The sequence below is a fragment of the Numida meleagris genome, chromosome 8 (assembly GCF_002078875.1).
Source record: "Numida meleagris isolate 19003 breed g44 Domestic line chromosome 8, NumMel1.0, whole genome shotgun sequence".
Taxonomy (NCBI): Eukaryota; Metazoa; Chordata; class Aves; order Galliformes; family Numididae; genus Numida; species Numida meleagris.
The window spans coordinates 12,170,241-12,194,474 of record NC_034416.1 but is presented as its reverse complement, the minus strand read 5'-3'; the positions used below and the strand labels follow the sequence as shown (position 1 = coordinate 12,194,474).

The window sequence follows — 24,234 nt, the reverse complement described above, 5'->3', positions numbered from 1 at the left end:
AAATGCCAGGTTGGGCTTAAGAATCAGCCGTTAATGTATTGGAGTAAATGTGAACTGAAAATATTGGAGCATTTTTATTTGCCTCTATAAAATATGATCTTAAATCTTGCTGTATTACAGACATTTAAAAATCTGTATTAATGGCTACACCAACCCAGTAATGAAAACTATCTGACAATCGTGCTTAGCTAGCTGAAGCTTGTGCACAAACCGTATACGTACATTTTTTAACCAGTACTTAGAAAACCATATAGTGATTGCTTGCTGAACAGTAGATGTCAAGCATACAATGAATGTTGGTATGCAGAAGTAATATATTCTGTGCTTAAGTATTCATCTAGAATAGGTGTAAAATTCCAGCTTGTCATTGCCAGTAGTCAGGCAAATACTGACAGGGTTACTTGTTCCAGCTTAGCAAGCAGAAGTGTACGGAAAAGTTTAAGTAAAGAGCAGGAGGCCCTGGGTCCAAGGCTAGGAGTTTGATTCCAGCATGTGAGATGTAGGTTGCTATTTTCTTGGAGGATGCAGTACCAGGCCGTGTTCTTTTCTCTGGCAACTGCTGTGGTGGCTACAGTGGCATTACTTCAAGTTGCACTTGCACTTGAAAGTATAGTTTGATCCCTTGCCTTTGAGATTGTCACTGCTCTATAGTTTTGTGTTACAACAATAAGTATTCTGCTAGTTTTGAAGAGCATTATCACATTGGAATGAAAAGGTCGTCTTATGTTGGATCAGTTGGTCACACTTCAGCTTACGGTTAGGAATAAAAAGCTCCTGAGTATCTTATGCTATGAGATAACGGCGCAGTACATGTTAAATATATTTATTTTTTTAATTAAAAAAATCAAATTTTGCTGAAATAGATCCAATTCCTGGCTTTACACCTGACTACCTAAAAATCAAACCCTGAGTCTGAGAGCATTTGAACATTTTGAGCTCTTGCAGCTTGGTGCTGTGACCACTGCCCTGGTAAACTTGTTCCAGGGCCCTTCTCTGCTTTTGAATCTCATAGATCCTTGCTAGGAGCCTGCACTTGAGAAGATTGCTTTTGTCTTTCCATCTCTCTTTATGAGACCTGAATCCAAAACTCATAGAGTGCAATTCAGAGACTTGATAAACAATCACCCTTGCTTATCAGCTTGGCTATGTGGGACTCAAACAGAACACCCCAAAGATATTTTCATAGCCCAGCATGACTCAGTGCATTGAAGTCTCCACTATGTCAGAATCTCAAAGCTAACTGATGGAAAATAAACTGTATCTTGGAAGGAGAGCTATTTCAGAAGCTGCTAGGGTCTGGGAACATTCCAGAATTGGTTTAGTTTGCCTCTGGGAAGGCTTTAGTACCAATGGCTAGGGAATGCACCAGTGGCAGCAACAGCTTGTTTCTCAAAGATTTAACTCTGTATTTGTCATGCTTGCAAGGATAAAGAAATAGCTCCTCCTACTCACTTTGAATAAATGTTTCATGAACACAAATGGCTAATGTGAAAGGAATTCAAATGTGTCACCCAGAAAAAATTTACTGTTACCAGTCTGAAATAATAAGTAGAAAGGCAACAAAGCCACCCTGTAATTACAACACCACGAGCATAGAGGGTGCTGTGTGGTCGCACTGGCTAGCCATCAACATCCGTACATTGCCTTTCCTGCCACACAAGAGCTTCCTGGCTGGCACTGGCAAATCAAAGCCAAGTTACCTTTTAAAATTACACCTTTAGCATTACATTTTCCATTTATACTCTTATTCAGATTCTTCACCCTCAGATAAACAAGTGTTTGAATCAGGCCTCTATCTCTCCAAAATTTGAAGAACCACACCTGCTCAGCCAGGTAATACAGCGAGAACAAACCTAAATAAATACACTGGTATCTGTCAGCATGTGGAGGCTGGGACTTTCTGAGAAGCATTTAGGACTTAACCTACCACTTGTGTCAGCAGGTGAAATACTCTTGGTGCTCGTTCCAAGAAATGATCAAATCTGGCACTGTGTCTTCTCATGGGGGGCCCTTAAGCACATTCAGTAGGGAAGAAGACTTTTTTGATTCGAACTAAATTGTGCCTTATTTGGCAGCATTTAATTCTGAGCTATATAGTAGGGCCCCTTTGCTCTTATAGAGGAAAGTTACTGCCCTGGTGTGCTGATGAATAAAAGGATATATGGACAGAAGGGGACACAAAATTTACAGTCCAGCTAAGTGATGCTAGTCAAGTCAATTAGGTTAAGTACTCTGGGATCACAGGTAGAAACTGGTGTCCCATTTTTAAGTTTTTCTCTCTGGCACAAGACCATTCTTTCTCTATGGACAGGAGCCAGAAGAGAACAGTGCCTCTGCACAGTACGTGGTAACTACTTTTGCACCTAACTGAATCTGAAGTAAAAATGGGCCAAGGAAAGAAGTGGTAGGAGGTTAAGTCTGCATTTGTCCTGAAATAGAGAAGCTGTAGAATTGAGAGTATTGTGTCACTCAAAAAGACCTTGCTGAACTTGGAGCCTGGAAACATTCAGGCACCATGTGAGGGACCTCTTTTGGCTTCAGCAGCACATGGAGCAGCTGCCCAGACTGTGCTATTTCCATAGGAGCTGTCCTGGTCGACAAACACCACAATGGGAGCAGCTGCTGAACTTGCTGCACACAGCAAAACAACTTTTCTGTGATAGCATTTGCATTAACATTAGGGAGTCAGATATGTTGAAGTGTAGTAGAGTGGTTCCAAAGTACAGAGCATTAATAATTGAAAAGGGAAGACCGCAATGCCACTTGTACTGCCACATCTGGGATATTCACCTTCAAGAGAGATGCTGTATGAGACTTAGTAATCCATAGAACCTCAATTCTTATGCAAAAGACCTTGCCTTGCTATTCAAGCCACAAAATTTTAAGCTGCCCTTCTGTTCCTTCTTGTTTATAGTCAAAATTTATTTTTAGTTAGTCAATACATAAAGATACAGTGGATGTTCTTTTTTCATTTTTACTAGCTAATAAATATGTTTTAAATCATTGAATTCTCACTGCCAAGTGTCTGATAAAACCAGGACGCTAAGTTAGAATTACTCATAGATTATCAAATGCTTTGTGGACTGGTCTGTATGCATGTGTAGACACATTTCTGTTCTTTACCAAATAGATTGGAATTGGTGTTTTCAAATTTTATATAGCAAAGTTAACCAAAATTCTTGTTGATCTTGACTGTTTGGAATAAGACTGGATCAACTGCTGGATCAGTGTGCTTGCTTACACTGCTAGAAGTGCAAGGCTACACAGCGCTTTGTCTAACACTTCAGGTAGTATAACTGACACAATGGATTTTTTTACCTACAGAACTTGGCTCAGGTGCAGCTCTCCATCACACTGATGTAAAAATTACTCTGAGGTGATCGTGGCATCTTTTCTATGTAGTTTATGGATACACTTGACAAACATTTTAAAGTTTGTCCTTGGGAAAGCTAGATAACAAAACCAGGGATGTTTTTGCTTGGATGATGTGTTTTTGAGCTGTTCCAGTGGAGGGAGAAGGAAGAGAAGGGCTGAGAGTGGCCTTATCAATTTCCCATCCCTTGAGAGATGTGTTCTTCAACAGCTTTAAAGGCATTTTTTTTTTTAATGGCTTATGGTACTTTAAAGTACTTTGTATAAATCTTATCTGTGAAGAGCATCAAATTTGGGACTTACTATGGCTGTATGGTAGCATTCTCTTAATACTAAAATAGCACCTGCCATCTGCATGTTGCAGGTGTGTGCAATGGAAGCTTTGGGTGGAGATTACACTGTTCAGTTCTATGCTGAAGTAAAAGCTGCGCTGACCCCACAGCCAGGTGTGTCTGAACGAACACAAGCTTAAAGCTTTAGCATGCAAATCTGAACCCAAAGGAGACCAGATACCCTCAACTTTCATGCATTCCAGTTGGGCTTTATGTAATTAACTGTTCCAGAAAGGAGTGGAAAAATACAATTGTTTGCTGAAGTAGTTCAACACGTCTTAGAGCACATTGATTTCTACCCAAGCTTAAGAGAAATGTCTGCATCTTCAGTAAAGAGTCACTCCAGCAAATAACTTTAACACTCTAAGTCAGGGACGGGTGAGGCTACGACACGCATTGTGCTCTCGAGGAAGGAAGTTAATTTCCAGCCCCTGGGGCCCATTAGAATTCAAAATTCCAGATGGCTCTTACTTATCACAGTTGGCTTCTTTGCTTTGCTCCAAGGCTATTTTAAGTCGTTCCATCTTCGAGGAAAAATTTCAGAGATTAGACCCAAAGAACTTTTGTTAGAATAATTCTACCTGTTGCATGGGTGGGTGGATTCTCCAGGACTATGTAGTCTTGTAACTCATTACACGGACTTATAATACAAGGAGATATCATATACGCAGTGTATGTATTATCTAAGCTATATGATGATGATTGGGCAAAATGCTAGAATAGCTAAAAGGCCATTTTAGTTTAATTACATTTAATCTTACTGGCTAACATTTTAATGAAGTAAATTTAGAAACTTCTGCTTTTGAAAACTCCTTTTATAGACTTTGTCAAGACTAGAACTTCAAAGTCTTGGACAGAATAGTTTAGATGCTTAAATAAGAGACCATTGTAAGCTATCAAAAGCTATGCTTTCTTCCTGAACTTTGGCTCTAACTCAACAGGCTCAGCAGGCTTTAGGACGTGATCTTCCTTGCCCTGACTACCTCATACTACATTACACTGTATTAAATCCCATCCCAGAACTTGAAAGTGAATTATTATGCATAAGGTTTTTTTTTTTCAGTTCAGAAGGTAATTTTGGAAAAAAAAAAAAAGGCAACTCAAGTCCCCCTTGAATTCCAAGTCACAAAAATAATTTGTGTCATTTCACATCGATTTTTGCATTTAGCCTATTCTAGGCCTCAAAGTTCATAATGGTGATGCAGCTCCAACAGCAGTCTCATATTACAATTTCTCTTTGAAACTGCGTATTTCTTTTACTTTGACAGTAGTAAAATTATTTCCTCATTTATTAGATGTTGAGGTAGGCCCTGGGGTTTCGCTACATCCCACATCACAGGGCACTGGTTTTCAGAAGGGATAACTGCTATTTGGAGAGTTAGACTTTTTATAATATTTCATGACAAAAAAAACAAGAAAACCCTTGACTTTCAAACACAGTGATATTCTGAATTAAAAGGATCTTTCTCCTCAAGCTCACACCTGACCTTTCCGCTGCCTGCTCATGGAAGAGGGGAGCTGGGTTTTCAAACTGATTCATGGAAGAAGATATTTCTAAATCTGTAATCTCATTTCTACTTCTTTTCACAAGAGTTTTAGAAGAAACAGTCAATAGAAAAATTCTGAAAGCACAAAGCTCTTCCATTAGTTAGGTCTGTGGTGCCTATTTGTCTGTCCTGTGTAAAGCTGTAGGAGGAGTGGGCTATAATGCTTCTGTATTAGGTGGGTGGAATTTATTTGAATGAAGACTAAGGAAGAAAAATGATAGGGCGTGAACTCTAATCAGGCTAATATTCTTAATTTTAAGTTTTTATTTTTTCTATTCAGGAATAGGTAACTTAAGCAGAACTGTAGTAGTAAGGGAAGTGGAATAAGTGATCTGTTCAGGATTATTGTCTTCCTCTCATTTCTCAGCTTTTTCTTCTTTTCTTAGTTAAAACATTTCTGTGTACCAAGAATGGCCATCATCTGCAGATCTTTCTTCTGAGCTGCCAGACATTAATCTCAGGTCTGGATCACACTGACTCATGAAGGAAGATAAAATTATCACACTGGAATCACTGGGCTGAGCAGTGACCTGGTGGGATGGGAACAGAATGTCAGAAGGATACTGACGTGGCAATTGTTAGGAGACCTCCTGGAGTGACACAGACAATGTGGGCTACATTAAATGTACAAATCTAGCCCCAGGACTTGGATGTAGTGGTTCTGGTGGGTTTGGCAGGGTGCAGGATGTTCCTGTATATTTTTCAGGCTGAGCAAAGCACCTGGAAGCCAATTCTCAGAAATGCTTATGTGCTTTTTATTTTACTTCTTTTTTGCTTCATGCTCCCACAAACTGTTGATACCACTTTATAATACTCTATACGCCATCTCAAAATAGTAAAGCAAGTCCTCTATATAAAAGTGTTTGCTCTGAAGCCCTATTCCAGTCATTTTGAAGAGGGAGCTCTCCCAGAGCTGCAGCATGCTGCTCTTCCCTTGGTGGCTGCACCCTGAGATGTCCCTGACTGACCACTGTGCTGCAGCAGTTCCTGCCCTGCTCTCACAGTGCATGCAGCATTGCCTCATGCTGCACTCGGCAGCACATTGGAAGCTCTATAGGACTTCAGGAATTAAGTGAGGCTTTGAAGGGGAGATCAGTGCACAGAGGATTGCTGGTTTCTTTTCCTGCTGTGCAGGTGGGAAGCAATGGGGAGATCAAGAAGGCAGCAAACTATCCTGCCAGTCCTGAACGTTTTCAAAATATTGTCCTAAGTATACGGCATTTGGTCTTCTGTTATTAGCTGCTTTGTGTGTGTGTTTGTCTACTTAATGCCCTAAACATAGGAAATACTGTGTGTGATTATTGTTAAAATTGTACCCATCTGCCTTTTGAGTGGGGGTTTGAGTATGCCTGGAATTAAGCCTACTGCATGGAGTGACTGCACTGGGTACAGGAAGAAGCAAAACTTGCATGTCAGGAAAAAAAATCATCCTGAGAGAATCCTAGATTGCATTTTACAGAAAGTTGTTTTGTTATCTAGAGATGGAAGCTAAGGCAAGGCTGCTTTTTTCCTGATACATGTCTCTGAGGCACACACTGTTGTGTCCTAGGGCAGAAGGCAGCCAGTTGTTCTTGTATTTGCTAGAGGTGCACCAGCTGAGGGCTGGAGGTGCCTTTTCTTGGTGGCTGCATACACATTGGGTGCGTGAAAATGAGACATTTCTGTAAACCTTCAATCACAGGAACAGTCACCATTCACTGCTGAGACTGGGATGTGTCAAAACTCCCTAGGACCTCACAAAATCCTACAAGGTAAATGCTGTTATCCAGTAGCAGATCTTAGAATACAGGTTCATATTCCTGAATTGCATTCATCATCTTCTCACTGAAACGTATCTAGTTTAACTGTTTATATGTCTATTATGGGTCTGTATTTCTTTCTGCAATGCTTCATTAGCCGTGTAGCCATATCTGTGTCAATAACAAGCCATTGGTCACAGGGCAGCATTCACTTCAGCAACAGCATCAGTTAGGGATAACAGGATGAGTGACAATTTTGACTAATTGCTACGAACAAAGAGAACAAATTAAACATTTTAAAAATGAAAGGAAATGGGAAGAAATATTTGTTAAAAAGGGTTAATATAAATGGACATTCTGAATAAATGCTGCCCTTCCAGTAATGTTGCTGTCTCCATCTGTAATCAGGACTATTTTTATATAGCCCTCTATATACTTTGCACTTTGTTTTTTCAATTTGTCATGGTTTTATGATTTTTGGTTATTGGTATTCCACATCATAACATCATGTAGTGTACTGGGAGTTAAAGAGTTAATGCTCCAGTTCCGTGGATTGTGGATAGTTCCAGGTACCTGGTTCTCAGAAGAGAAGAACTACTACATTCCCCAGAGGACTTTGCTCCTCTGTTACCGTTTTCCGCTCAGAGGGAAAGATAAAACTGTTAGCGTATCATGAGACGTTCCCTCTTCTCTTCCCATCTCTCGTCCCGGCAGCATCTCACTCCCCAGCTGTCTCACCATCGGTATTAGAGTAAGGCCTACTTTAATTTTGGACGCTCTCATTTTACTGGATTTATTAGCTTAAATTGTAATTATATTGTATTATATTGTGTTATTTTGCATTCCAATATCTTATTTAGTAAATTAGTTTGTTTCTCCTCGGATCGTTGCCGCTGTTTTGTTTCTAGGCCCATCTCCCTACCCTTTTTCCCTTTTCCCTTTTCTGGGGCGTGGGCCCGTGGGTCCCCTGCCCCATTAGTCACAGAACCGGGCCAAACCTGACCGTAAAGCGTTGACACAATTACTATTTTTGTTTAAGCAATGAATATGGCTGCATGCACTGTAAAGCTGAATGAAGTGGTAGAAAGATTTTCTTTTGCAGAAGATAAGAGATTTGCTATAATTCATGTATTAAAATAGCTTCATAAAATAGCCCTGAAGAAGGCAAAATCATTTTATTCCATGTGCCATTCACCTTGGGCAAAATGAAATAAAATGCTTTGATGATTATAAAACAAACAGCAGAGCAGTAGGATTGTTGTGGTAGAACTTAAAGCACTGTGGTTTGAACCTGCTCTTTTCCTTTTTTGTCTAGTATTTCTGCCTTCCAGTCCAAGTGGACTGTAAATACTTGGAGTTATTTGACAATGAGGTCATCACCAGAATGGCTGCTTCATGGACTTAGTTCCTAATGAGATTATTAGGCCTATGTTGATTCTGTGGGCTCTGGATAGCCGACATAAACTTAGATGTTATTTTTCTGCCAAGATTGTGTCTGAAGTTCATTTTCTTTTCCAAGACATTAATCTAATATATCAGAGCTCCCAGAAAGTAGCAGGGATATTTGCACTATAGAAACCTTCATTATGCACTAGGGAAAAATTTTCTTGACCGAGTTCCAACTGAGTGGATGCTTTATACTGATCAGACAAATAAAATATAACCAAAACATCAATATGAGAAGTCAGTTTGGTGGGTTTTTCTTCCTTTTGCAGAATTTCTTAGGACCTTGTTCTAAATGTGCTGATTTTACTTAGAAGAACAACTGTTTTTACCAGGGGGGTAAAGCCTTCTGTACACGAACAGGCTTATGCTAGGGCTGTGACAGAGATGATGCAGTGGAGCACTCTGGTGCTTGAAAAAATCTCACAGTGACACTCTTCAGCAGTTTAGATGGGGAAGTGATGACAGATTCTGTCTCCAGTTACTGCGGGGTTTGTACACCAGATCGTTACATATCGTAAGTAGGTAAACGAATGAAATCCAGTTCAAACTCTGTGTAGGAACTAAAAAGTTGTATTCACATTTGTAATGTAGAGATAGAGGTCAATTTAGTTTTGTTTCCTAGTTACATAAGAATTCAACAGTATTTGCCTAAAAGAATAGAAGTTAAATGGGACAAATGTCCTATGTGACTTGGTTATTGGAACAGAAAATAAAATTACAGTGACACGCAGTTCTTCATTGTAAGTAACAAAATAATCATAATGAAGGTACTTTGGTGAAGGTGTGGCGTTTTGAAATATTCTTCTACAGCATAGCTGACTCTTGGATTCATCTTTGCCATGTCCATGTTGCAGTGAAGAACAGTCAGCAGTAAGCGTTTACAAATGACCAAAATATGTTCAAATACTATAAAGAAAGGTAATATATCTGAGGAAAATCTGTTCCAAGGGAGTCCAGTGATGGCATGCTCTGGATTGCTAACATTATTCACAGAGCTGAGTGAATCTGTCCCTGTCTGAATTGACATCTTTGGTTCCAACTGTAAATCTGGGAAGCAATTGAAGTTGACTAACAGAAGATCACAGAGTTCTTTCATGCCTTAAAATCTTTACATCAACACTTAATGGAGTCTAACAGAAAAGAAATTATATTTCAGTATTTCTCATAATTTACTTCTCCGTGAATATAATTCCTCAGCTTTTAAAAATGACATGGTCCAATCTATTACATGGCAGATTTTTGAAAGAAACTGCCTTGTCAGAAAGCAGATGGTTCTATTGAAGTGTATACAAAAGGGCTGTGTTTCCCTTTAGATGTGCGTTAAAGTGACTGAGATGAAACTTTATACATATTAAAAATAAAAAATAAGGGCAAGTAAGTTTAGTTCTCTTTTTGGGTTTTGAATCCTAAAGTATTCAAGATTTTAATATCTTTTTCTCAAAAAAATCAGCAGGTACATGTCTCGTTTGCCTTCTGCAAGTCTTTTTTAAAGAATTTTTTCTCTTATGTCATCAAAGACAACTAGAAACAAACTCTCCCATCAACAGACTTTCACCTAACAAATTGCGTGTCTTAGCAATTTAACAAACCAATAACCAAATGTTCTGGTAAAGAAGTATGGCCGTTTTTATGGCTTTTGAAGATGATCTCATCTGTACAGCTAGTGTTTACTCTAAATGGATCGAACTTCATATTTTACTTATTTTTATCATTTCTGTGTATTTTCTCAGCTCTGTAACGCACATGAACCAGTGATGATAGAATGAGATGAGTTTGCAAATGTTTACACATTTTTATCTGTGTGGCAAATAAAAACACTGAAATCTGAAGTGTCATTATTACATTTTCAGTTATTCTGTAAGCAAATTTTGTTCCCCAGTAAATGTAAATATTGAAACTGTGTTAAAATTTCATTGAATGTCTTTGCTATCCCTTTCATCCTTCATTTAAATAGAGTTCTAACAAGCATTCCATACAGGCATGTCTGATAAACTTCTTTTAGTTGTCTGGAAAATGTTTTTCTTTCAGTTTCATACTGGGATTGTTTCGTGTTACTTTTTGAAACTTAGATTTTAAAATAAAAATGCAGCACTGAGAAGTTCTTCCTTTTACAGGAGTTTTCATTTATCTGCAAGGTGTTTTGTACTCGTTTCACCGTAAGTATATAACCATGCTGGAAAAACATTTCCCTCTATAGCCTTATCATCTAAAATTCTAGTTTAGACCTTTTACTTTCTATGTATAAGAAATATTTTGGCCAACTTAATTCCAATTGTCTTCTTGCAACAGACTTTTCATAATTTCATGTTGATAGTTAGGCTTCATGGTGACATATTGATGATGATCCCTATTGCTAAACAAACCTAAATCTTTGGTGAAAAGAATTAACTAGCTGCAGAAATATCTCAGTCTTGGCTAGAAACCTGCTGATAGCCGGCTACAGCAACAGAGGCAGGTGGAGGAAGGTGGGGACCCGAATGGGCTCTGCAGTGGCTCTTGCTCCTGTTTGTCTCTCTTTGGAACAGCAGTGCTGCTGACGTGTGGTGTCACCTTCTGTGTCTTCAGCTTGGAGCTCTTGTTGACTCAAAGGTATTTGGTGGTTCACTGCTTTTATTGGAGCCCTCAGGCATGTTAACTTCCTTTCATATCAGAGGTGCCACTATTCTGAAGGCTTGGTTTGTACCTCTGGCAAAGTCCATAGGTATACTTGTGCCATGGATGGACTGTCCATGGCCTACGTCTTCCCTGACCTCCTAAGCTTGTCTGTGCCTGTTGGTGGTGGCGGTTTGTTTGCTTTTAATGTGAATAAAGGTTATGTATTAAACATAATTTACTTGCTTGAAACATCAGCATAGATCAGAAGAAAATATTTTTTTTGGTATTAATAATAACCAGGATGGGACATATTTGTCCCACGTCTCTAGAATGACAACTAAGACCCAACTCAGCGCAAACGGAACAATGGGGACTGATGAGATAATAAACATCTGAAGTGTGGGAATATAAACAACAGCCAATACGCTGCCATGAAGTGCAGCCTACACTGTGGTTCCTCCCAGATTTCAGGCACTTCAGAAACAAAGGGAGGATCTTGAATCTGTTGGGATTTGTACTGTTCTTTGCCAGACATTTTCCATGTATTTTGTCATAACTCGTGTATGATTTCCAGCCTTTCTTTTCCTTTAAGGCAGATCAAGTATGTGACCAGCATAGTCATTTTATCTGAATTTCCTGAACTCCAAAATACATGACGGGGCACTAGAGTAATTAAATAGTGTTCCACTATTTGAATGTATACAAGGCAGACACAGACAGAGATGGAGTTTAAGCTTAGATGGAGTTTAAGCTTCTCTGTTATTAAGTGTTATACTACGTAGTAGGAATAACATTTACTTGGGAATAATAGGGTACTTCTCTGTCAGAGCTATATAAATCTCACTTAAAACTTTCTTTATTGTCTTATCTTAATAATGACATACTGTGGTGGCATAATCCAGTTTGTAGGAGAACAATATTGTACAGAAAAATAACAAACAATTCTTATTTATCATCAAGATGAAACCAATCAGACAAGTATATTTAGATGGTGTATGTTGGAAAATAGAACAAACAGTTGTTACTTTGTAAAACATTGTGTAACTTTCCCCCATACACCTCTTGTTGCTCTCAGTCTGAACTGCCCTGTGCCTGAAGGCTCTGTGAAGTGTTTAAATGCCCTAAGAAAAGGAATAACAAACTCCCTAGAAAACTTGATACAGCCTGTAGCAACTTGCTCGATGTCATGATGCGCCAGTGGGTACCCCTTAGTAGGCATTTTACTGACCAGCACCAAACTTGTAGAGGTCAGGTTGGAGTGACCTGGGTTGAGAAGGAAATAGGGTCTCTAGAGAAAGTTACGAGGCCCTTTACAAGGCAATGGGCTTCTTTTCATGTTTACTATACGTAACAGATAGACAGTCTTGTCTTGTTACTGTTATCTTGATACTGAATACCCTATACCGTTCTGGTTTTGTACAAGGTCCCTTAAACCTCTCTTGCATTATACATTCACATACGTACGCATCTGCTACAGAATTTTCCACAGGGACCCTCACAAGCCAAAAAGCATTAGACGTCAGTTACTTATCAATGCATTTCATGATTTTTTTGTTTGTTTTTGTTGTTTTTCTGTCTGTCTACTTCCCCACGGTCCATCAGGGACATTGCTCTGGTTCTGTTTATGTGTACTTTCTTCTGAACGGTTCTTCAGGTACTTTTCAGCATCAGCAAAAGTTATGCTGTTCTCAGCATCGTTGGAAGAAGAGCCCATATTTTCTCCCCAGTTGGTAGCTTTTACTTCTAAATTCCTAACTTATTTCTGGAAGGAAATAGTGGTACAAAGGCTCTTGCTTGGGAAGAGAGAGGAGACTTTGGTTATTCTAGGCAATCTCTTCGCATGTCCCACTTTCTTCAAAAGAAGCTTGAAGATATTTGGGATCTCACAACTTCAAAGATTAACACAGAAGCAAAACAGTGTTGCATCAGCACTGACACAAACACCATTCAGTAGCAGAGGGATGCTGAGTCAATAGATATCAGTGCAATGGTCTGATCCTCTTATGAGTCATCATGACAGTGGCAGGAATTACTGATGTAACCTCCAGTACATCTTTACATTCAGAAACAATCCATCAGATAGACAAGATGTCATTTGTGATGTTCAGATTCTGAACTACCTATTTTGGAGCTTGAGGAGGTAATTCTTTGACTTCAGTCCACTGTTCTATCCTCACATGGAGTTATAAAATCATATGCTTCTATCTTAACATCGTATCACGAGGGTGGTTTGTTTGTTTCAAAAGCTTTGGGGAAGTAGAGGGAAGTTGTTCTGTACATCCCAGATGTCGTAGTGGACATGATTAAGGAAACCCATTACCTTGATCCACCACGTTTGAAATCCCCACCCCCTTCCACCTGCTCTCCTTGGCTTACCCCTGCTTGTCTTTGTAGGTCTGCTCTGTGCTAAGATAGCTTGTGACATTCTAGCTTGGAGCATAAACAATGGAATGCAGAATTTGAAAAATATACATGAATAAAAGGTCAGAACTCTCCCAGGAAAGAATAAAGTTCTTTTTTTTTTTTTTCTTTAATGCATAGCTATGAAAAGCAAGTTAACCTTTGGGTTCTTGAGGAATTCACAGTGACAGTGGTCCAGCTTAAAAATAAACTACTACTACTCCAAGTAAAGTGTCTAAAGATGCCCACATTTATTCTCTTGGCCCTGAAGATTGCAAAGTATGTAGTCCTAGCTTTAAAAAGCCACGCTGATGTTGCTTATCCTTGGCAGCCTGGAAGGGCAGAAGTTGCTGGGCTAATTTTTTTTTAGTTCAGTGGGAAAACAAGGGCTGTTGCATTCTGCTATTTGTTTCTTTAATCTTGTCTGCTGTCAGATTTGAAATTTCCTTTAGCAATATTACTCTGGAAAGAAGAAAGAAAAAGGAAAACTATAAATGACAATTTGTTTATGGCAGTAACAAATAAAAATTTGTGGAAAAAGGAGAGGCACATCTCTGACAGGGAATAGGATACTATCGATAGATGTACAGTGCTCTATCTTCCAGGTGACCTGAATGAAATAATGTTCCCATTTCATTTGCAAAGGAGTAAACTTAGTTTTTAGAAAACTTTTAATAATGATTTTTGTCATTTGATTTTATTTCAGAGACTTGCTTTTCCAGAGGATCATGGTAAGAATGTGATCTTGAAAGAAATTCAGGGAAATGGACAGTTCACAAAGAATACAGTGGACACGATTAGCTAATGACTAATACCACCACTCTTTGTGAGTGGCTACAGTTTGCCCTATAAAGTATGCAAGTGATGGATTTGACCCTTAGTGTAGTTCCTATGCATTTAGAGGGGTGTACCAGTGCCTGTTAGCCCCACTCTCCCTAGGGCAGCAGATCCAGGCTTCTCAGCAACCCTCCTCTGCCAGAGAGTGCTTCCAGATGTGCTGAGCTCTCTGCAGCAAGATCCTTCATGCTTCACTGCTGAATTTTATTCTTGCCTTTCTGGTGGAACTGGCTGGGTTCCTCTGCATGTTTCTTATTTCTCTCTTCAAGGCTTTGTGTTTTGAAATAACCATGTGCTTTTTAGCTTTGCTTTTTTGCTAAAGTAAATCTTGTGAATCGATAATAGCGTAAAGTTAAAGAAAAGTCAGTAAAACAACCTATGAGTTTTTGAATAGGCCACACGAGGAAAGATGAGGAGAACTGTCAGAACTGAGATTTCCTGCATTCTGTATCTTGAGAGCCTGGAGAAGGAGGTAGTTTAAACAGAACAGTTTATCCTCTCAGTTTTAATGAGCGCTCATCAGGTCATAATAACAACTGCAACTCATTGTAACTGACTTCTGCACTGTTAAAAATACAGGCTCTATTTGTTGCCCTTGTAGGGCTTTATGCAGAGCAAGTTCATTGCAGTGTGATCTGCAGCAGGCACTGAGTGTGCCATTTTAAACATGTAATAGCTAGCAACAAAATATACACTGGGATCCTAGGAAAGACTTGGGCTACTTCATAGGTTTTGAGACAAAATTATTCTCTACTGCTTGTGGGCCTCACTTTGTACTGGGCATATAAAAACAACAGGATTTTCCACATCTGGCAGAGCCTTTGTGCATTGCAAACTTTCCTAAGTCTCACAATGTTAGGGAAAGAAAAAAGACATGATTGGAAATCAGGGAAATCTGTATTCTCATCTTTTTTATGTGGCCATGTTCACCTTCCTCCTAAATCTTCCTCTTCCTAGTCCCTGTTGTTTCCTGGGATTTCTGTCACTTCATACCACCAAGTTTTGTTACTTTAGTTTGAGATTTTCTGGTGTTGCATCTCTATATGCTGCTGCTGTAAAAACAAAAATCTTTTACGCCATATGTGCCAAAAGGGACAGAGAAGTTATGTACCTTGGCCAAGACTTAAGAGGAAAAGGTTGTATTTCCTGATTTCTAGTTTTGTCCCTTTTTTACCGCAAATTATTTTCTAAGGGGTGCCAAAACAGGGTACCTTGCGCAAATGTAACTCAATCTGTATGTGACTGATAATTCAAATTTGTGCTAAAAGGAAATCAGATTTAATTTTGTATGTTTTCCTACTACCGTGTAACACATTAGTCTCCCCTTAAAGGAGGCCTAGCATGCAGTGACTCGTGTTATGTAAGTAACTGAAACATTTTATAGTTTACAGAGAAGAATGTTCTTGCTCATTATGTGGATGAAAGGAGATTTCAAATGACATGTATAATTTAGACACTTATTTCTAGGACTGTTTGGAACAGTGAGCAAAGAGAAACTTTAAAATGGTTGAAGGGGCTTGAGTGCTTCATGGTATTTAATGTGACAGTGAAACACGCAGACCAATAACTTGTAAGACTGCACTAATGGATGAATGGCTCTGAAATGCTAACGCTTCTTTACTAATGATGGTATTTATTTTAAGACAAGTAGAAACTAGTATTTGTCAGTCTGTAAAAATCTGCTAAGATGTCCTGTTTCTTCTGCAACTAGTTATCTGCTATGCCACCACAATGGAAAGAGGAATGGGAAGTAGTATTTCACGAAGATTAGACACAGTAAGGTAGCCAATGGTAAAGAAAGGGGCATGCCTGCTGCAGTTGACTATTTTGGGGATAATATGAGCACGGGATATTCTGTATTTTAGCAGTGCAGAGTTCATTCAAGTGAGAATTCAGTAACAGCATCATGGCTGTGTATAGGGAAACACATACATAATTGTGTTCTTTTTAGAATATTAGAGTAAATTAAATGAAGCACTGTTTCTAAAATTCTGAAGCTCAACGAACTCCAAATGCTACCATCCTCTGCAAATTATCTTCATATACTTACATGCTTCTATGCTTTAGTGAAGATGGATCTCATTCAGAAAGCATAACTCTGATTCTGTCTCAGTAGTCCAATTGATTTTTTTAACAAGACAGCAATCTCTGTCTTTCATGGGCTGTTTTTGGCAGCAGCTAGATCTGTAGATTTCTCCAGAAAATTGGGCCAGGCCTTTCCCAGATCCCTGACTCTTTTAAACAAATGTAGCAGTTAGATACCTCCGGGCGGTGACAGTGTGGCAGGTTTATGTCCTAAGTGTTGAACCTTCTGTAGAAATTAATGAGATCTATGCCTTGTAAAAAAGGCCTAGATCAAACTGTTGCATTATTTATTTATATTCTGCTTCAAGGACAACACTTTTCAAGCCAAGAGATGACACAAAGGAGCCTTGGGCTGTATAAATATAGAATCTTTTTATTTTTTTTGGTTAATAGATACAGTACTTTTTTTGACTACATAAGAAAGCGTTGTTTTCAGTGCATACATTCTGCAGACAGACAGGAACAGGGCAGACATACATTCCTTGGTGTTTTTATTTTCTCTGAGTCTTCAGTTACTGGGTTTCCCCAGTTTTCACCAGCTGCTTTGACAGCTCAAGATCCAAGGAGAAACGACTGGAGCAGTATGTATGTGCTGGCTCTTGTGGCACAGGATTGCCAGGCAGGACAACAGGACACTGCTCACTGCACACCACACAGGTTTTCCTGCATCCAGTGCCCTTAGGGCACCGCATTTGCTTGGGGTCCCAAGTGACCCTGTCTGTGTGAACAAAATATGAAACCAACACATGCATCACAGACACAAGTCAGTGCTTGTGCTGAACCCTTATATCCTATACAGTGACAAAGGATCAAATCCAGAAGTCCTCTCTGAATTTTACTAGCTAGGTTGGTACTTAACCAAAATTCTTTCTTCCTTTTTTTTTTTTTTTTTTAATGTATCGCAGTATAAAACCGGGAAAACGGATCACAGGTCTTGGCCATTACTATTTGTAGGGTGGGACAAAAGAAACATTGCTACCTTCTGTATTTTCCATTCACTTTATCCCAAGAAAAAAATAGAGTGCAAGGTGAGACATCCTGGCCAATTCCTGCTTTCAGGAACACATGCTAATGCTTTACCTTGTTGCACAGCTATTTGCTATTTGCTGCTGTGTCCTGGCAGTTCCCATTTGGTGCTAGTGGCAGCTAGGGACTGTTGGTCCCAAACATCCTTACACTGGTATTGAGCCAGATGGAATTTGTAAAGCAGGATGGGGGCATGGCAAGGCAGAACCAGCGCTCAGCATGAAGGGTCACTGAGAAGCAAAGTCATAAGCTGCTTACTGGCCAGTTATGAGCTAACATATTGATGAGCATTTCTCTGGTATACAAGGCATAAATGCAAGGAAAGAAGTGCCTGGCCACTCCAGGTTGCCCTAGGAAGATGGCAGGCTGGCTACATGGAGAATTGTGCGTGTTAACAAAATGTCAAAGCAGAGCAGCTATACCTGCAGGCAGCCTTGAATGTCTGCGTCATCAGCATTCAGTGGGTTCAAATGTCAGTGGTTTTGTTTGAGACCGTTTTTCAGAAAAACTTTAGGCTTTCATCTGGCCTTCCTTGATATCCTGAGCAGATGGTGTGGGCCTAGCACCCCTTCTGATGAGGTTAACTTTGGAAGAACCAAACAGAAACCAAATTGTTTGAGAAAGCACTAAGATGAGATTCACATAGATAGACACCAAACCTCATCTTGCTACAGATATCAAAAATTGAAAAATTAGAAGAGTAAAAAAGCTTCTCTCATTCAGAGAAGGATACAGAGATGCTTCCAGGCACACCAGAGTAAACTAGTTTCCTGTGGCTGTATTTGAAACATTTTTAATGTGGAAAAAAGGCTTACTTGTCTAGTTCAGCCCCTCAAGAACAGAGGATGCACAAAATATCAGAGAGAGGTGGGCTCTATACCTGACCTTACTCAAAAGAGGGAAGCATCAAGCTGCAGTGGATAAGCACCAGCACACAGATGACAAGTGGAGCAAAGAGGAGGTAGGGGCCCAGGCTGCCAAGCCCACCTGGCTGCTCATAGCCTGCAGGGGGGGCACTTCCTGGCAGACTGTATGGCCGGGAGTTGCTGGGAGGAGACAACACATTTGTGGTGAGCTCTGAGCTCCCCTGCCCCAATTCTACAGGGTTACAAGAAGAAAAACGGGAGGACTGGGCACCATTAAGGAAAACAAAGGTACTTCTCAATATCAGATCCCACTCAGTGAGATTAGAAAAGGCAGGTGGTGAACAAGAGTTGAATAAGAATCCCTGAGACATCTGAAAAACTACTAAACATCACCTCACTTTGACAATTTGATGACCCCTTCTGATGCTCTAGCTGATACACCAGCCTTTAGTTAAAACAGAGGCAGTGGAAATCCCTCCCCTTTGCCTTGAGCTGCACAGTGACACTTTCAGAAATGAGCTAAACCTGCTGGAATCCTGCAGGTCCCTGCTTCCTTACTGAAACTGATATAAAGCAAGTGAGAGCTGGGACACGAGGGCCAGCAGAGCACGGCTGTGAGCTGGCAGCAGCGGGTGCTGCAACCTGGAAGTGTTAGTGAAATGCTTAGTGAAGATCCTTAACTCTGCTATGTCTGCGCATCTTTCTCTTTTGACTAAAATGTTACAAATATTACCATATAAATGAATCACTATATTTGTTCCTACGGGGTAAACTATATACAACATTGTAAGAAAAGAGCAATAATTAAATTAAGGGAGGAGAGAAGAAGACAAAATATTAGTAAATAAAATAGAAAACACATATGTTCAATAATACTTTTAGGTAATATTTTTGCTTCTTACAGTTACCATAGGGGGAAAAACTTTCAACTTAAAATAAACATTTCATCCTGGCTAAGGAGGACAGGCAGCGTGCTCAGCTCTTGTGGAAGAAGGCACTTCACACAGTGGAGTTTCCCATTCTTTTTTAAAACTGGGAACAGAGTTGCACTTTCTTTTTTGCTATATGTGCTTATTTCAAAGTTTATAAGCAAAGGTTTTTAAACATTGTCATTTTCTTCTGCTACACAACAAAGCACAACAACGAACCACCTCACGCCGATTGATGCCAGTAACAGCAGAGCCAGACAAACCATAGGCACCTTTTTTCTTTCTTTTTGCCACCTGAATAAATTATCACAAATAAGTGATTCATTACTTGATCAAAGCTAGAGATAATTTCCTATTTGATGGAAAACTGATCCAGTGAGCCTTCTGTGACCCATCAGATGAATTATTTCCCAGTATTTTCTTCTGTTACTTGACCAGCTTTACTTAATACATTGATACTAACATAGAAAGAAGTGCAAAAATGGCCGTAAAGCAACTACAGACCACGGGTATCTGCCAGGACCACTATGAGCAAGGGCCCATGGGTTCCTGCAGGTGATTTCTTAAACAGCTCAGATTGGAGGCTGAGGAGAACAGCACGTGGTTCCCAAGAGCTCTTCCACCAGATGCTTTAGCATTCACAGTTAGGATGGCATGGGCTTTGTGGATTTTCCCTCCCCTTTGATCACACCTGAGGCTTTTTCTGTTTATTTCAATGCAACCAACTGTCACAGTCTTCCAGAAATCTTGTCTTCACTGCTGCAAGGGCGGTTAGGCTGTCTTCACCAAGGTAAAATAATTGTTTGGCAAGCGTTGGATATTTTACAAAAAAAATTAATTTGTAATCATTTTTGTTCATTTTAGTTTGTAAATAAGAACAAAATTTCTTTCTCTAAAGAAATCTAATTAGAGTATCAATTCTAAAAAGAAAAAGAAAGGGTTGTGCAGGCCTCCAAAGAAACTGCACAAAGTCTTATCCAGGTCTGGGTTTATAACTTAGGAGGTTATAGGCTTGGCTGTCAACGTACATCTTTTTTGTCTTTGCTTTTTCTACCTGAAAACTCCGTACATTATCCCTTCCTAGAGTTCTAATGTCAGCTCTGGTTCTTTCCAAGCACGTGAAATGACAAGGATTAGTTGCTTAGTTTTGAGGTTGCTGTGAGGATGGTCAGGGGTGTGTGTGGACACCTGCAGGCCAACAGTCCCTGCTGCACACTGCTTTTGGGTAGGGATAACACACTTTGAATTTCTCAGATGTGAGAATTTGTGATCCACTCAGACTGGCATAAGTGGATTCTAAAAATCTTTGCAGTACTCATGGAGGGTTTAGATGCAGAAGGTATGGCATATCATAGCAGTATTTACCTTGGCAAGGCAGCTGGAGATGAGTATGTTTTAAATATGCTCACAGCTTAGAATGGGCTGGTATTCCCAAGATCAAAGTGCTGGGCATCTGACATAGAATTCAAAGGAAGAGTTTTTTTTTTCAATTTTAAAATAATCTGTGTCCAGAAGGGAAACAGAGAAATGCTGCTACACTGCTGATGCTTCAAGGTTATATGTACATTTATGTGTAACTCTCATATTGTGGATGAGTATTTTATGCACATTCACACAGATGTGCGTGTGTGCTGGGAAATACCGCCTGCTTAAGCTTAAGGTTCTTACTTAATGTAGTGCTGATGCTGTGCAATCACTACAGATGCATCTCCATCATGGCTCCCTATTGCATAACGTTAAATAAGTTGTTGTTTGAACACAGAGGGAAAACAGGGCATCGGATTTAACCACGTTGTATGTATGCATGGGTGCTGGCTACTTCTCTCTGCCGTGTTGCTTGGGAGTGGATCCTCTTGGCAGTAGAAATTGTTAAATCACAAATTGTAGTAAACATATTTTGGATTTCAAAATATTCCAGAAACATTTACTGAAGGTGAGTTCCCAAGTTAAGAGAAATGTTTTAATTTTTGGATTTTCTTCAAAAACAAAACATCTGAGTTTATGGCTGTCATTGTCAACTGATCCCTTCCAGCCTCACACTAAGCAACCCCTGAAGGATGGCTGCAGGGCCAGCAGGATGAATCTTGTCACAGATATCATGAGGTGACTCTTGGTGACCTATGGAGCAAAATATGGTTAATAAACAGTCCCTGCTAAGGGAGGAAGGATGGGAGCAGTTCTGGGTTACAGCTCCTATTGACAATTCTGATAGACAGTGTTCTAAGTTACTGCATATGTTGTAATAGGCCTTTAAAGATAGCAAAGGGATGCTCTTAAAGATTTTCTGTTCACATCAGAGATGTGCCAGATGAATCATAAGAACCAGTGTGCTGCCAGGTTTCCCCTTTGTTGGTATGCAGCCTCTTTATGGAATCCATGATGGCCAAGCAAGGCACTAGAGGCCCTGCGCCAGGCTGGGCTGGTTACACTTGGGGCACAGAGCAGTGCACGACAGAGTTGTAATCTGGAGGAGGGCTGTGGCACTCCAGGCTTGGATCCATAGGAAGGAGCACAGAGTCTTCCAGTGGGAAGTCCATGGTGTCCTCTTCAACCTGCACTGCGGGCTGGTATTTGACAGCTTCACGTTCATGGTCAGATAATATGGACTCTTTGCTCTTGCTAACAGCTCGCCGCCTGTTGAGAACAAACAGTAGGATATATGGATCCTGTCTCCGTAGGTTTTTATCTGTGTAACTCATGGTCAAAATTATTGATGAATGTATACATATATAAAGCATTTCTATTTAACATTGCAGCATCCTGTAAAACAGTGACATTTTGCAAGCTGGTTAATTAGGGAACTGAATTAGATATTTTGAATAACTAGGTGTATTATAAGCAGATTCAGGAGTAAAGCTAGGAGTCCCAACGCCCTGTCTGGTTAGCTTTATACTTTTCAGTGCAGTGTATATATCTTAATTATAACTGTACCTGTCCTATACATACAATAATCTTCTCTTCATGGTATTTGACTTTTCTGAAAGCTGAACTGAAGACTATGACTGTGACTTTTCTTGAACTATAATAAAGGATGAATTGATGAATAATCACGTCTGAGTCCGATTTTAAATGATACTGAAAGCACAGTAGGGCAAAATCTCTCTGATATTCTCAAGCCCTGCAAAACTCCTGAGCTGCATGCTAGTAAGTGGCAGTGATGCACAGTGTGATGGCTGCTGGCCTGCCACCAATCCTATCAGAAGTCTCATTTTCTACTGTCTCCTCCTATTACAGGTGATCCAGGTGCTGGGAGAGAAGCAGCTTACAGCACACGGAGCAACCTCAGTGTCCAAAGTGGGAGAACCCAAGGGAGAATTTGTATCACAAGGTGACCTTGAGGAACAGCAAGCGCTGTGGGAAAAAAAGGTACTTGTGTTGTAGGCTGCCGTAAAAATCATATTTTGTTAAACATGGTTTCTTCCATCTGAGGAACTCATTGGAAGAGGGCTGGATAATTTAGGAATGGTTCTGGTAAGGATCCCAACCCGAGAATGGCTTTTGAGCCCCTTTGCTTTGCTTACACACTGTTAACATGCACCTCTCTAGAGTAAGTCACTCACAGACTGGTTATGACATTGCACATCTTAGCTCAGATTGATTTGTGAATGTGCCTGGGAAGATGAAAAACTAGGCAGTGCTCAAGCACTTTGAGTGTGTATTTCAGGTTTGTCTGAAGGAGCATAATGCTACTTGATAATCACGCTAAACCAAACCAAACCAAAATAGTTAACAGTCATCACATGATTGTGTTACTCATTACACTTATTTTATCTGTACTGCTTCAGTGACTGCAGTCCCCAAAAGATGATGAGAGATTCGGAGTGTTGGGTGCTTTTCAAAGAAAGTGAAGCCATTTCCTTCTCCAGCAAACATAAAGCAATAGCAAAGAGAGGTATAGAAATTGAAGACAAGGGGCAGATATAGTGAGTGGTGGAAGCAGCAGCTCAGGACCCCTACTGTGTGTGTGCTGTTGTATTGTGCAGGTGCAACAGAGAGAAGTGCTGCAGTCCTAGGAGCAGCTTATGCTGGGCAGGTGAGAATTGCAGCATGCAGCTGTGCTTGGACCTGCCAGGTGATGCCACTGTGGCTCTAGGACTTGTATTACCTTGCCTCTGAATCTGGAACTTACCAAGTGCTTTGATTTTCCTACTAGCTGCAGATATTCTCAGTCTGGACTACAGAATTAGAGCCAATGCCTTCATTTAAAATGTTGCTAATTCTGGAAAGGTCACAAGTGTCCAGGGATAACACAGTGCATTGGTAAGGTAGAATACTGCTTTATAAATCTGTCCACAATCACATTTAAGAGCCTGTAGTGTCCATCTGTAAATTATCCATCCCTGTAGCTCTCAGCTTAGGGAACTGTGTGCAGCAGGTGATGCTTCATGCATCCCAGTGCACGAGGCCAGCCATTCTAGGCCTGCAGCCAGACTCAGGCAGAGCAAACTGCTGCAGTCCCAGCTAGCTCCAATGGGAGACTGGCTGCTTTGTGGCTGGCCTGGTCTTAGTGTGCTGTGCTGGCTTTACACAGAATGTTTGTGTCCCCAGCTGGATCTTGAGGAAATGAACACAGACATCAGAGTGGTAATAGTCAGCCTACCACCTCCTGCACATCCAGAATAAATCTGGGTTCTGTGACTTCTTAAGTGCAAATACAGAGTTTATAGATTAAAGCCAATGTTACTGTGCTCATAGATTTGCACAGGGCTCTGAAACCACACCTGCTGATCGGCAAAGCAGAAATTCTAAAATAAACAGTAACCCTGAGAGTTTCAACAGAAACATGCTATACTCTGATTTCACAATCTAAGTCTTTCCTCTCTTTTCAGAAAAAAAAAAAAGTGAATGGAAACTTCTGTATGCTATACATCTAGCAGCTGTCCCTTTCTGCATACACACACTTCTCTGTAGATAAATTCTTCCATGGGTTCAGAAACAGAACCACAATTTGCCTCACTGCCTATTTATGTATTTTATTCTAGTTGCTCAGTCCCATTGACTCGTGTCTGACAGTTCCATGGATGCTCTGGCTTCTTATTCGCCAGGTATTAAAGCTGTTG

At 40.1% G+C, this 24,234-nt stretch overlaps 1 protein-coding gene and 1 long non-coding RNA gene across 4 annotated transcripts in view; one reads left to right on the top strand and one right to left on the bottom strand.

The window, feature by feature from the left end:
- The window catches only part of LOC110403446, a 39,484-nt gene extending 16,996 nt beyond the window's left edge, over window positions 1-22,488 (top strand). Inside the window, exon 3 of the long non-coding RNA XR_002441668.1 lies at window positions 22,409-22,488. This is a non-coding gene — a long non-coding RNA (uncharacterized LOC110403446). The remainder of the gene's footprint in view (window positions 1-22,408) is intronic.
- Window positions 16,707-24,234, bottom strand: part of LOC110403438 (vascular endothelial growth factor receptor kdr-like) — a 122,889-nt gene continuing 115,361 nt past the window's right edge. For all 3 annotated transcript variants that reach the window (XM_021406629.1, XM_021406632.1, XM_021406630.1), the window contains exon 30: window positions 16,707-21,808. In XM_021406629.1, coding sequence (XP_021262304.1) covers window positions 21,598-21,808 — 211 coding nt within the window. In that variant the 3' untranslated portion in view covers window positions 16,707-21,597. The remainder of the gene's footprint in view (window positions 21,809-24,234) is intronic.